At 47.1% G+C, this 14,954-nt stretch overlaps 1 protein-coding gene across 1 annotated transcript in view; it reads left to right on the forward strand.

Annotated features, from left to right (window-relative positions):
* The window catches only part of LOC102371752 (plasma membrane calcium-transporting ATPase 2), a 664,574-nt gene that overhangs the window by 594,602 nt on the left and 55,018 nt on the right, over positions 1-14,954 (forward strand). The window contains exons 19-20 of the mRNA XM_014521639.2: positions 5,958-6,171; positions 9,842-10,053. Of these exons, the coding sequence (XP_014377125.1) occupies positions 5,958-6,171; positions 9,842-10,053 (426 nt within the window). The remainder of the gene's footprint in view (positions 1-5,957; positions 6,172-9,841; positions 10,054-14,954) is intronic.

The raw sequence follows: 14,954 nt of genomic DNA on the forward strand, positions 1-14,954 counted from the left end.
CCAGCTCCTCCATGGGTGGGTGGGGGAGGGAGCTGGCCCAGCGCCTGTATGCTGCACCCTGCTGACCAAGGACTCTGCCTGAAGCCGCATGCTGTCACTGCCAGACAGGTTGACAGCCACACCAGCTCTGGCCACATGGTAAGGCCTGCACTGGGGGAGGGCCCTTCCTGCCCCTGCCCCCAGCACCTGCCTCTGCCCCCCTCCCTGCCTGATCTGACCACACTCTCCTGGACCTGAGTTCCCTCCCCACAGCACGCAGTGAGATGGGGGACAGTGCAGAAACTTTATTGAGCATCCCATGCCCCCAAAGCTATTTGGGCACAGACCTCTCCAGCATGTATTGATGCTGGCAGCAATGTCCTCCTTGGGTATGGAGGGCAGGGATGTGTAGTGCAGCCACAGGTAGCCTAACATGTGGTGGCAGAGGTTGTGGGGCAGCCCAGGATTGCTCCCTATCCTGTCAAAGCTCAGGGTCTTGTGCTAGGTGTACCTGGGGCACCATGGTGATCATCATCAGGAGGGCATAGTGGGTCAGGTACCCTTCAGTTTGCACAAACAGTTCCTCGTGCAGTGCCCGTGACACACACAGCTGGGGTAATCTCAGGGTGCAGCTTCACCTTTGGAGAGTGCAGCCCCAGCTTTGGAGAGGCCCCCTAAAGGCTGGGCAGGGGTGCAGGCAGCTCCTTGTCCTAGTCATCGGGGAGCCCCACTCCCCCTGAGCCCAGGCTCTGTGATCTGGGAAGCAGCACAGGAGAGTAGTTGCCCTGCAGGAGGAGTGGGGAGGGAGTGGGGTTTGGACCCATAGTAGCAGGTGCTGCCAGGAACCTGGCTTGTCCCACACCTGGAACGGGGCAGGGGAGGCAGGATGCCCATGGCCAACACTCAGTGGCCAGCCAGCCTCAGGGGAGTGAACGGGGAGGAGGTGGGGGCTTGGTTGGTGGCTGCCTAGGCCCAGGCTTTCCCCCCACTATTTATCAGTCCCTGGGCACCTGGCATGCCTGACTCCCAATCTGAGGCTGGCACCGCATGGCCCCTGATACAGAGCATCTTATCTCAGAAATGTTGCAAACTCACACAAATAACTTCTTTCTCATGGCTCTGCAGGTCCTGCAGCTGCACATGGGGAAGAGGCCACAGTTCACAGTGGGGATGCAGCCTCAGGGTCACCACTGTCCATAGCTGGGGCCCTGTGGGTGCACCAGCTCTGCCAGAGGTGGACCCAGAACTGCACAGTCCTCCTGGAGCTGCTGGTGGAAGTGTCAGAGGACTGGCTGGAGGACTCAAGGGCCTGGCAAGTGTGCAACATTGACTGTGAGGATGCACGGGAGCACACAGACAGGGAGTTCTGGGAGCAGACCCTAGTCCTGGAGCACAAGCAGGTGGAGGCACTGTGGGAGCAGAACACCATCCTGGCCTGGGCAGTGGAGGTCCCAGACAATGACCACTGGGTGGTGCACACTGTTCTGGCCCTGGAGGTCACTTTCATGTGCCCTCTGCTTGGCCCCTGACCCTAGCCCTGCCTGCCCCCTGGCAGCCACCCACTGTCCAGTAGCAGGCCCCCCATGGTCCTGGGAGGAGGTCCTGCACCACCCCTAGGAGGCAGGAGCTCTTGGCCTGGCCCCTGCCCTGGGTGCCCCACCACCCAGCTGTTCACATTGGGCCCAGGTCTGCTGCTCAACCCAGTTCCACACAGGTGCAGAGCTAGAGCTGCCTGTAGTGGGGCCAGGACTGCACACTGGCTATGCTGGCCCTGGACATTGGCCACCAGAGGGGGAGCCACTCACACAAGTGGGGCACTAGCTCCCATTGTCCCTGGGTGAGCACCCTACCCAATGGGCTCGCCGCAGAGCCTGCACCCACGGGTGAACACCTAGAGGCCAGGCTTCTGGTCGCCTGTCCACAGGCTCTTTCCCCTAGGTACTCTGACCCCAAGGCCCCCCACGCCAGGACAAAACACAACACACTTTGTAAATAGTTTGCACAGGGAAGAGGGTGTTTTATTGTTGGTGGGTGGGGTGGGTGCAGAGGGTCTCTGTTTATTGGGGGAGGTGGGGGATGGGGGGCTCTACTGGGGAGGTAGGAGAGTCTGTTTGATGTGAGGGGAATAAAAACAGTTGTTCTTGTGAGACATGTCTGCAGTGAGCATGGTGCTGGGAGTGGGGGCCATGGGCAGTTGTCCAGGTGGGCTATAGTGGGGAGTGCAGGAGGAGGTGGTCATCCAGGGCCTCTCAAACTTGGTGCCTTGGCTCCTGGTGGTGGGTGTTCGGCTCACCCTGGGCCTTGGCAGGGGGTCCACTGCTGTCACTTATACTGCAAATGGTGCTCCCAATGCTAGGCAGCCTATGCCCATTGTATGCCCTCTGCCTATTCTGCCTCCTCTGCTTAGGTCTCACAGAAGAGCTCCTGCCAGGTCTGATAGATACTATGCAGCATGCAGGCTGCAGTGATGACCTGGGGGAGGTTGTCCTTGGCATGAGGGTGCCCCAGCATCTCCCTGCTGTGAGGGTGCCCCAGCATCTCTTCAGATGTCCAACGGTGCACTCCATCAGGACATGGGTCCTGCCCAGGCAACAGTTAAAGTGGGCCTGGTAGGGGTCCAGATGCCCAATGTAGCCAGGGGAGGAGTGAGGGGAAGGTTCCCCAATAAGGAGGTGCAGGACCACCATGGCACCCAGCTGTAGGTCTGGCAGCCCGGCGTGAAGCACCCACTCTCCACCAGGCCCAGCAGGGTGGAATTCTAGAAGACACAGGCATCATGGGCTCTGCCTGCTTATCTGGCACTCACATGCATCAAGGTGCCTTAGTGGTCCACAATGTCATGGAACATCATGGATGAAAACCCCTCAGCTGTAGTAGGGGTGGTCGCCATGGGATGGGCAAGTGATGGAGATGTGGGTCCTGTCCAGGTCCCAATGCACTGGTGGAGTGCATGCAACCCTGCCACCACCATGAAGAGGTCATGCACGTGGAACACGTTGTTTCCCATCATGTCCTGGAGGGCCCCGTACATTTCCAGGATGGCCTCCCTGGCAGTGGCCTTGCCCACCTCAAAGAGATAGTCCACATATCAGAAACTGGCTGGAATGGCCAGCTTCAGCAAGGTGAAAGCCAGCCATGTGTCTGTGGGGAGGGGCGGCTGCATGGTGGTGTCCTAGTGCTCTAGGTTCAGATGGAGCTGCTCCAGGTGGTCCCACAAGGTAACCCAGTTCATGCAGAATTCCTGCAGCCACTACTCATCATCCCAGGTCTGCTAGACTATGTGTAGTCACTATTCCTGGCTGGTGCGGTGGGCCCCGAGGTGGGGCTGGAGACCGAGGAGGGCAAGGGTGGTCCCAGCAAATGGTGTCCAGGACCATGTTGGTGGCATTTCTGTTGGGGTCCAGCCAGCTAGATGGTTTCCAGGCAGTGTGGCAGCCCTGGGATGACATAGTGGGGCTGGGCATGCATTCACTGCATGCGGGGGAGCTGGGAGAGGCAAGACAGCCATGGGCCAGCCGAGGTCAGTGCAGCAGGGCAGCAGGGCCAGGGCAGTGGCCAGAAGGACCCCCAGGCACTGGTAATTGCTGCCAGGGGCATGGGCTGGAGCAGCCATAGTGCAGGGAGGCAGAGGCAGTGAGGAGAGAGCTCCCGCATGCTGCCCCTGCATTGTGCACACTGCTCCTGGCCAGGGAAGTTACTGGCCAGGATGCAGAAAGCAGGGCTGCCTTTTCAATAAAGCTGCTGGCTGCAGGAAGTTTGGTGCTAAGAGCTGCAAATCTGCTTCCTAGTCCCTGAATGTGTAAACACCTGCCTGGGAGCATTTCCTCGCAGGTAGTTTACTTGCAAGTAAGCTGATCTCAGATGAAATGCATGTGTAGATGTGCCCACTGAGTAAGCCAAATGTATTTTTTTAAATAATGTTTAACAATAGATTTTGAATATAGAAGTATCTATATTTTCAGGAGGCTAATACCATGGTGTCTTTAGTGAAATCAAGACCAGAGTTTCCAGTCACCACAGAAACTAAAACACCCCAAAGATTGTTATGATATCGAATAGAATATTTCCTTCGATTTTTAAAATGATATAAAAATGTTATGTTACATTACTCACTTATTTCAAAAGAAGTGCAGAATTCAAATTCAAAATTATTTTGTATTTGTTTTGACCTGTGAGTTTTTCCCATAGTTTTTTGCCTCATTTATGCCTCCTAGTAGAATATATATACCTATGCATTTATGCTCAAAACAATATTGTGATCTTCAAATATTCATGCTATAAATATCCTTGTTCTATGATAAAATATCTGAAAATGCTGCTTCATCCTTAATAGAAATAAAAGCATCTCTCTGAATCTGAAAACGAGTCTCATTGGGCATGTCCAGATGAGTGCGGTTGTGCGGTATGTAGTGCCACAAATATGTCTGCAGCTCCATATATTGCACAGTCCAGTGTTCTCTGTGCTGCAAGAGCACACTGCCTGAACATGCACTACGCCAGGTTTTTTTTTCTTTTGGCAGGATTTTTTTAACCCCTGGATATTCAGGGGCAAAAAAAAAAATATACATGGGGGAAAAAAACAGTGTAGTGCACGCTCGGCCAGCACGTGCTGCTGAAAAGTGGATCTGGGCCACCTGGAGCTGTGTTGCAGCTGCTGGCCAGGCTTTGAGTGGCAGAATTGCCACTGTTGCAGCCATGAGAGGCCTCCAGGACCTCAGGTAAGGCTGCTGGGCCAGTACAGTGCCTTCCCCAGCCTCCCCTACTCCACCCAGGGCAACTTGCCATGCACCAAAGTGCGCATGGCGTGGGTGTTCCCTGGGGACAAGTAGCAGCAGCTGAAGGTGTGCCACCGCTACTTGTCTCTGGGGAACCAAACATCCACACATGTCTGGACACACCCACTAGTGCTATCTATTTCAGATTCAGACCAAAGGCAAAAGAAGTAGAATTAGTCACATGAAAATAATCTACATTTGTTTCCTTTATATGGCTTCTAGAAACAGTCTCAGTTATATGTCATTACAGCTCTCCCAGTGAGTTACAGTTACTGAGAAGAGACCAATAGTGAAGTCAGAATTTAATAGATATATAGATATCTAATAAAGATCTTAATCTTAACAGATATACTTAGTTAATTTTTTCTCCTGATATCTGTCTTAGGTCCTTTTTTTTTAATGATCTGAAGTCTTGTGTGATGTGATCTCAGCTTATCTCTTTCTTGGTTTCAGTGAGGCAATAGCTCCGTCTGGTGGTTTCTGATCTAATTAAGATAAATACATAAGCCTACCAAAACCGTTTGATATTTTAAATTAATGCTGATGTTCCATTGATCATTTTTTTAAAGAGCACTACCGTTCTATTACTTATTCTGTGATGCAATAGATGTATCAATATTTTCTTGCCTAATTTGTTTTGATGTTTTCAATAAAGTGCTGGTTCATTATATTCATATTTGTATGCTCAATGCATATAATTCTAAAAAAACAAAAAATTTTAAGGTTTTCAAATCCAACTCTTATAGTTCCAAGATTTTGGTTAATTCCAGATGATATAAACTGTGTACTAGAGGAAATTAAACCTCGTTCGGATATGATTCACTTAAGCATGCTTCTTCTTTTTTTAATTATTGTGCTTTAGTTTAGATTTTCTGTTCAGAAAAAAAAACCCATACTGTTCATAATTTTTGGTCATCCAAACCTAACTCAAAATTTAGAAACAATACATTTTCTGGCATGCCGGGGAACACTGTTTAAAAATTATTCAGGTAGAGTTAAGGGCATGCCAAATAAGATTTGTGAGGTTTCAAATATTACTTCCTGAAATGACTGAATATATAGCTGATTAGATATTTTTGCTTTAATGCAAACAGTTCCCTCAGTTTCTCCCTTGTAGTCACACAATAATACAATATATATGAAAACAAGGAATTGACAACACCATAATTATTCTATCAAATACATTACTTTTTGTCTCCCAAGGACTCTCCACTGAAAGCTGTACAGATGCTTTGGGTCAATCTAATTATGGACACCTTTGCCTCTCTTGCTTTGGCCACTGAACCTCCTACAGAGTCTCTACTGCTAAGGAAACCATATGGTAGAAACAAGCCTCTTATATCACGTACCATGATGAAGAATATCTTGGGGCATGCTGTTTACCAGCTCACTCTCATTTTTACACTCCTTTTCGTAGGTAAGATAAAGGGTTTTTTATTTTTCCATTTCAAGTGTCCCTTAAATCTGCTTTTGCTTAATTCTGAAGTATCCTCAGTTGCAACTAGGTGCCACAAAATGCACTGAGCCTCCCAGCTGCATTTTCTGATATACTGCACCTGCCATAAGACACGTGCCTTGTTTTAGGGAAGCAGAATGAAGAAATCTGAACTGCCACAGCACAGGCTTACTATGAGTTAAGGTTGACCATTCATCCACTAAAGGTTTACGCTTGTCACAGTCACCACCAAGTTATTTTCTTCTCCTATGTGGAAAGAATGCATAGCCCTTGGCAGCCATTCCAGCATCCTCATTCAATCAAGGAAATCAGTTTCCTTGCTTTATACACACCCCCTCATTTTGAATGGCTAATTTTTGGGGGGAACGGGTGTGTGATATGTGAGGAAATAGCGCATAACACTGGCATTAATCCTATCGGCTCAACTGCAATAGTACCACAGTTTGAGCCATGCAATGAGATCAAAAGAGATAAAGGAAAACAGTTCTACCTGGCAGGTCAAAGGGGGGCACTCGGATGATTTTGTGACCTCTGCTTTGTTTTTCATTGACATGGGGTGCATCTACATGTGCAATTAAGGCAAAGAAACTCCAGAGCACTTTGAGCCAGAGCAAACTGCTCCCAGGTGCAGCATTTACACATGCGCCTGGGATTGCAGCACGTTGAGCCAGGGTGGAACATGCTCAGGCTGGCATAGGGCATGAGGGGTCAGCCCTGGTGTCTGGGTGGCAGCATCAGGCTGTAGAGGGGCTGGCTGGGGCATAAGGATGCAGACTCTGCAGAGTTGTGTGAATATGTGGGAGCCAGGGGTCTGGCCCCTGCCTGGTCACCATCTACACATGCATTTCAGTGCACTTATGTACTCCACTGTAAGATAGTCCTGTCCATGACAGTACTATTCTATGGCAGAGTTAATAAGTTTACTGTGCCCTAATACTGGCACATGTGTAGATTGTGATGCTTTACAGCAGAGATAATTAGTCAACTCTGCAGTAAAGTGCATTAGTAGATGCACCCATGAGGTGCATGCCTTCAATACAAGTTATAGATTACCAAGAAAAGGATTAGGTTCAGGAGTTGGCAGGGGTTTAGGTTAATGTGTATGTATATATACCCAAATGGTTACCCTGCTCCTAAACTGGAATTTAATGTTAAGCCTTGCCCAGCCCTTCTGGAATATTACTTCTCCCTGGATGAAGCACTCTGCATTTATCCTTATTGAACTGCATCTGGTTCTGCTCTGCCCACCTTTCCAGCTTGTCCAGGTCCGCTTGGATCCATATCATATCATCTAGTATGACCGCTTTTCCCAATAACTTAGTCTCATTTGCAAGCTTTCTCCTGACGGTTATCAGCTGTCCTGTCCCATTCTGTAAGGGCCCCACATTTCCCTTGGTCTTCCTCATGCTCCCTATATACCTAAAGAAGGACTTCTTATTGGCTTTGATTTTGGTCACCAACCTGATCTCAGTCTCCACCCTTGCCTTCCTTATCCTCTCCCTACAAATGTAGGCTATATTTGTGTATTCCTCCTTGGTGATTACCCCTTGTCTCCACTGTTCATAAGCCTCCTTTTTCTTTTTTAAGCACTCCCTGACTCCTCTGGTAAGCCAAGAGAGCTTCCTGGCTTCTTTACCACCTGTTCTGCACACAGGAATGGACCTTTTCTGTGATCTGAGGATTGCTTCTTTGAGGAATGACCACCCCTCCTGAACTCCCTTCCCCTCCAGTCCCTCTTCCCATAGGGTCTCTCCCACTATTTTCCTAAGGTCATTGAAGTCAGCCTTCCCAAAGTCAAGCACCTCTATCCTAATGGCTGGCTTTCTTGCCCTATGATGGATAGTGAATTCTATCATCTCATGATTGCTGTCTTCCAGATTACACTCAATCCTCAGATCTCCCACCAGGTCATCCCCTTTGTCCCCAAATCCAACAAAGTCTTCCCCATGGTTGGCCCATTCACCTCCTGTACGAACCATAGTTTTTCCATGCAGTTCAAAAAACTATGTGACTGGTCAGATCTGTCCAAGAGCTCCTCCTAGCAGATGTCAGGGTAATTGATGTCACCCATGACAACTGTGTCCCTTGAACGTGCAACCTCCATCGGTTCTCTGGAAAACTCCAGATCCAGCTCCTCCTGGTGTGGCAGTCTGTAGTAGTTGCCTACCATCAAGTCCTCTTCTCCTCATCTCCCCTGTATCTTGACCCACAGGGTCTTGAGTCACCCATTGATTTATGTGGCCTTAAATGCTCTCCACTCTTCCTCCCCCACCCCCACTCCCTCTACTAAGAGCCTGTTTTGAATGCTCAGAGGTTGATGGTAGTCTTATTTAGAGTTTAGATTATGGATTGTACAGGATGGTTTGGATAGGGTTGATCCTGCTTCAAGCAGGGGGTTGGCCTAGATGACCTCTAGAATCCTTTGATTGTATGATTCTATAACTTCTCATATAAACTTGTTGGTCATTGATATTTGCTGTATGGTGAGATTTTTCTCTCTTTTTTTTTTGTTTTAAAACACTGACAGTCATTCTTATCCCTAACCAATGTTTTATTCTTTGCCATTTAAATAAACAGTATAATGACTTTTGATGAGCTTACACAGCAGGTTAACAAAATTGCAAAAGCAACTAATTTTAAAATTGGTAATAGTTATATTAGCTATTGTTTTTCCCCAGTTCATATCCTAAATATTTATCAAAAGGTATAGTGTATGAGACAGTAATATTTGGAAACTGTGAAGGACGATTGCTACTAATTATTACAAAAACAGCAACTACATGGTCAGCAAGTCCATTGGATGAAAACATAAGTCTTTGCTTTCTTTCTTTAAGATAGTGTCTACCTTGTAGGAGGAAAAACACCTCAAAAATCATTTTTGCTGGTATATTGGTGCACACATTTCAGGGACCTGATCTATGATCATGCAGCTTACTTTAAACCACATAATCATAGATCAGACCCCTGCTTGTGCATATGTTTATTGGTGCTGGGGCCACAATCTAAGTAATTTGGGGTAGGGGGAGACACAGGCAGGATTTGTGGGGAGGTCTAACGGGTCTTTGGGGGATGGTTGGCAGGATGGGGAGGCTGGCAGGTCCATGGGAGGGATGGAGGGGTAGAATGGCTAAAAATATCCCAGTCAGAGTGGAGGCATAGGAAAAGTGCAGCCCTGGGACTGGGATGAGCAGCTGGGCTTTCCCAGCCCTGGGTTTGGACTCCAAACATTTGGCTAGATCAGGCACGAGTTAGCCTGGTCTATGTAGTGCAGCTCCGTAAGTGAACTAAGTTAGGTCAGTCTGGCTGTTTTTAGCCTGGTCTAACCTCCCCACATGTGTGTATAGTTCAGCACTTAGATGGACTTATTCCTAGTTAGGTCAATTGAAGTGTAACATCTACACATATTCCAAGCCACTAACTAAAATCAACTTTGTTAAACTTCACAGTGGGGAACTCAGCAGTTCTTTTGCTCACTGAATTAGGAACTGCCATTATTATAGTAGCTTTGGAAGGAATGTTGTTAAAAAGCATTTCAGGGCAAAAGAGCTATCCGTTGCAGAGAGATGGACATAAAAATACAAGACAGAATGTTTTGGAACAGTAAACAACTTTTTTGTTCCTTTTTATTAAGGTGAACAAATGTTTCAGATTGACAGTGGGAGGAATGCACCGCTCCACTCTCCTCCTTCGGAGCATTATACCATTATTTTCAACACCTTCGTCATGATGCAGCTCTTCAATGAAATCAATGCACGCAAAATCCATGGCGAGAGGAATGTTTTTGATGGCATTTTCAGAAATCCTATATTTTGCACTATCGTATTGGGTACATTTGCTATACAGGTAATCATTTATGCAAGAATCAGCAATTGTTCAAAAATAATAATACATCATGTCTTTTTCTAGTTTTACTGTTCGGAAAACCAAGTTGGGTAGCAGGCCCAGTTCATACCAATCTATCTGCTATCAGACATATTCTTGTTTTATAAATACCTCATATCTCATTAATAGTACATTTGAACACTTTAGCTTAGGTTTAATATATGTCCGTAGACTAGAAATACAGAAAAAGTCTTGACCACACATGTGCATAAAGATTTGTAGTAAGTATAATTTAATAAATTGCAATGAATAACTGATTTCTTGAAACAATAAATACCAGTGGAGATTAAGAATGTAACTAGTAGCAGTGAATAATATCTACCCTTTTTACCCTTTAGTAGTAGTGATGAACAAGGTGCTCATTAAATAACTTCACAGTTGAGTCAAGCACTGACTTAAATGTATATGATGCTTTGTACCATTGCCTGCACAATTAGGCTAAGTACAGACTGTCAAAAATTCATAGGCTGGATCAATTCAATCTTCACAGGTTAGTCTAAACTCTGTAGATTGAACAGATAAGCAAGTGAACAGACCTTGTTTCGATTCTGGAAATGCAGCCACACCTATGCCTGCAGTGGCTCAGGCCTGAAGCAGGGGAGTGCTAGAGCACACCTCCCTGCTTATCTAGAGCAGACAGGATAGGCCAAGGCTATCCCACCCAACTTTTGAGGGGGTGGGTCTGCAGAAGAGGTGTAAAGCAATCTGTGATGCTGGGGGACTGTGAGTTAACTTGAATCTGGAGGGGATTTGGGACAGAAGTTCAATAAACTGATTTAAACTAAATTAGTTCAGGCTGATACTACATCCAACCAGGTTTAACAAACTGGTTTTGACCATTGGAAAGAGCTTCATGCGTACTGATTTTCTGTTGTGTTACAGATTTGAACCAGTTTCCAATCACTTATATCAGTTTGTGTGTAACGTCTGTTCCTAGCATGTTACAATAGCTTTAACCATCACTGCAGAAGCACTATGTTTTTCCTAGAGGTGTTTTAAAGGATTATATTCTCCTCTCTAGTATCTTCCTTTTAATCTGTTATTAGCCAGTCTTCTGTAAAACCCTGTACCAGATACTATAAACAAAAGCCTTTGTGCAGTCTACTCAATACCTGAGAATCCCTGGACATTAGGGCTGTGCAAAATTTCAACTGGTGTTTCGTTTTGAAGCTGTTTCAACTCATTTTAAGGTTGAAGTAGAGAAATTGAAATGAAATGAAATGAAATGAAAGGCTTTGAAACAAAACGAGGGCATTTGAAACATTTTGAAAGTTTCACAATGTTTCGAGTTTCAAAGCTGGCTTGCTTGCAGCTGAACAGAAACTAAGGAGAAGGAAGGAGAAAGGACTGCTTTGCTATTGGCATCTAGCTCCCAGTCCGATTCCCTAGCTCTCTGATTATTCTCCAGCTCCTCCCAGGGGCTGACCCCCGATCTGCATGTGAGGTTTCAGCAGGCTGAACAGGGAGCTGGGAAATCAAACCGGGGGATGGGGAATCAACCCAGGAGCTGAGAAATTGAACTGGAGGCTGGGGAATTGAACAGGGGGCTGCAGAATCAAACTGGGAGCTGTGGAATTGAACAGGGGGCTGGGGAAATCAAACCGAGAGCTGCGGAATTGAGCCAGGACCTGGGGGAATGTTCAGGTCCCTGAACATTCCCCCAGTTCCTAGTTCAATTCCCCAGCTCCCTCATTTTCCCCCAACTCTCTGATTGCTTCCCCCACCTCTTCCTGGGGGGCGTGGGCCCCCAGATGATGTGGGAAGACAGCAGGCTGCCATTGCCAGCTGGGGATGGTGGCAACTCTGGGCTATTTCCTGAGCTAGAAACAGCAATCTGCTGAAACCCCACATACAGATCTGGGAGCTGCATCCCCTGGAAAGAGATGGGGGAAGTGATAAGAGCTGGGGAATGAACTGGAGCTTTGGCTGACATGTGGAGCCACCCCAGTTCTGGGATTCAGCCCAGTTCAGCTGCCATACATGTGCCAGGTGAGGGGGGGTGACTCCTGCTGCCCCGCACTGAGTGGGGGGTCTCTGCCACAAGCCCTCAGAGGCCCCATTTGCTGCTGAAGGGAGAGTGGCATCCAACTGATATATTGAGTCCATTAAATAAATTTTAGCCTTTGGTCTCAATTTTCTCTTCCCCCAACAAGGAACCTTCTAAAATAAATAGATATATTAGTCTCTGTGCATAACTCAAAAGTCTGCTTCTGCAGTTTTCATTGTATGCAATGTACAATAAAACAAATGGGAGTTATGCCCTTGAGAAAATACAGGATAAAAGACTACGTAGTCTGGGGGTTTTGCTTGCTTTTCAGCCTCTCTTAAAGCTGGGTAATATATCTTGGGGTAAAATGGGTTATTCTTTCAATTAAATTTTCCACGTTAGTGATTATATGATATTTTCTGAAGAGTATAACTTTATAATACAGTGTGCTGAAGCAGCTCAGAATGATATTTACTGTTCTTCAACTGGCTGGTATGTTATGATAACCAATCTGATGCGCTTACTTTTTGCTGTAAGTAAAACTAATTGATGATCCACAGGAGTTCACCCTGTCCTTGGGAATTAATATGATAGATTAAAAGAAATGTGGGTTGGCCACATCCATAAACTTGTTTCGTTCCATGCATATTTATTGAATCTGCTATGAGACACAGAAAAACTGCTCCTGGGATTTTACCTTCATGTGCAGTCATCCCAAAGAATGTAACATCAGGGTGAGCAATGTTTTAGCATAAAAAACAGAGAACCCCACTGCATTTGGGTAGCGGTTTGGTGAAGATCAAGAAGATAGGTCTATGAGGGTTTCAGCATATACGGCGGAGAAAATGGTAGCATTTTTTTTTCTTTTCTCAATCAAGTAATATCTTCCCATCACCTCCCAGAACACCCCTCCCCTCTTTCAGAGTAAAATCACAAAATGTGTTCACAGTAAAGGGGAATGGAACAATTATGCCTCTTTCCATTATTGCACCCTGACCCTTAGTCCCTTTTGTTCTGTGTTCTACCCTGTAACATATCTATTATCTGTCACTCTTTTTTATCTCTAAATCTCTGTTGAGAACCCTACTTCCAGTGAGAATCCTATTTCCATCTACTTCTTTCAATGTTAACCTCTTTAGTATCAAGCTCTGCTTGCTCCTCCTTTTTTTTCTCTCCACGTTCTCCAAGCTACTATCTCTTCTTCCTTTACACCTCACATTCCTCTCATTCATTCAGGCGGCTTGTTTTTGAGGCCACTGGCAAGGGTATTTGAGAGCTCATGGTGCTCTGGTGAAGTGCCTAAAGATTGGAAGAAGGTCAACGTAGTGCCTAGCTTCAAGAAAGGGAGGAAAGTAGATCGAGGGAACTACAGGCCAATCAGCTGGACCTCAACCCCTGGAAAGATTTTGGAAAAAATTATCAAAGAGACCATTCTTGACAAGCTGGCTGATGGCAACATCCTGTGGGACAGCCAGCATGGGTTTTTTGCGGGTAGGTCTCACCTGACCAACCTCATTTCTTTCTGTGAGCAGATGGCATATCACCTGGACAAAGGAGAAGAGATTGACGTCATATATCTGGACTTGAGAAAAGCCTTTGATCTGGTGTCTCACGATCTCCTCATGGAAAAATTCACAAACTGTGGCCTCGGCTACATCACAGTCCAGTGGCTGGGGAATTAGCTCTGAGTTTAGACTCAGTGAGTGGTAGTTGACGGAAGTGAATCATCATGGCACTCCATGACTAGTAGTGTCCCCCAAGGCTCCATCCTTGGACCTATACTCTTTAATGTCTTTATTAACAATGTGGATACTGGTGTCAGAAGCGGACTGGCCAAGTTCACAGATGACACCAAAATTTGGCACAGAGCGTCCACACCCGAGGATAGGCTGGTGATCCAGGCTGACCTTGATAGGTTTAGAAAGTGGGATGGTAAAAACCTGATGACATTCAATACAGAAAAATGTACTCCACCTCAGGGGGAAAAACCCCACATCACGCTTATAGGCTCTCCAGTGCTGCGCTCCAGCCCTAATGGCTATGAATTTTCAGACCTATGCCCTTAGTTACAGGACAGTAACCATTTTGTATATTAGAAAAGGGGAGGGCCATATTGTGCTCTTATTGAAAACATCAGCACCAGCTTTACAGTACTAGTATTTATTCTTACCTGTGACCCTGACTACTGCATATGAAATACTTTTCTCTCATTATTTTGTGAATCCTATTAATATCTGTTTATTAGGCCTGTGCGAAGTGGCTAGTACTCACTTCGGATTCGGCCGATTCAGGGGACAGTGATTTGATTCGGTGATTCAGATCACTGTCCCGATTCGATTGGGCTGAATCTCCAAATCAGCTAGGGCAGGCCCAACCCCCACCTGCTCCCCCAGCCCAGCAATGGCTGCCTTACCTGCCCCAGCTCCCGGCTCTTTGGTAAAAAAAAAAAAGCCCAGGTTCATCAGGTGCTGCTGGGAGGGGGGGGGCGATCCCCACTGCCCCACACTGCCCCATGCTGCATGGAGGGGCTCTGCATGACCCCCCCTCACCCCCATCACTCCCCCAGCTCCCCCATGGGTGCCTCACCTGAGCCAGCTCCAGCTCGTTAAAAAAAAAAAAAATTAAACCCCTCCGCCAGACTCACTACTCCTGCTGGCGGGGGGCCATTCCCGCTGCCCCATGCCATGTGGGGAAGCTCTGCATGAGCCCCCAAAGCCCTGAGGCCACTGAGGGAGCAGTGAGTCCTAGGGCTTTTCTCATTTTTTTTCTTAAAGGGCCAGAGTTGGTGCGGGCAGGGCACCTGTGGGGGGGCCGGGGGAGCAGGGGGGTCAAGGGCTCCGGCAGAGCCCCCCCATGCAGGGTGGGGCACTGGGGA

The sequence above is a fragment of the Alligator sinensis genome, unplaced genomic scaffold (genome assembly GCF_000455745.1).
Source record: "Alligator sinensis unplaced genomic scaffold, ASM45574v1 scaffold285_1, whole genome shotgun sequence".
NCBI lineage: Eukaryota > Metazoa > Chordata > Crocodylia > Alligatoridae > Alligator > Alligator sinensis.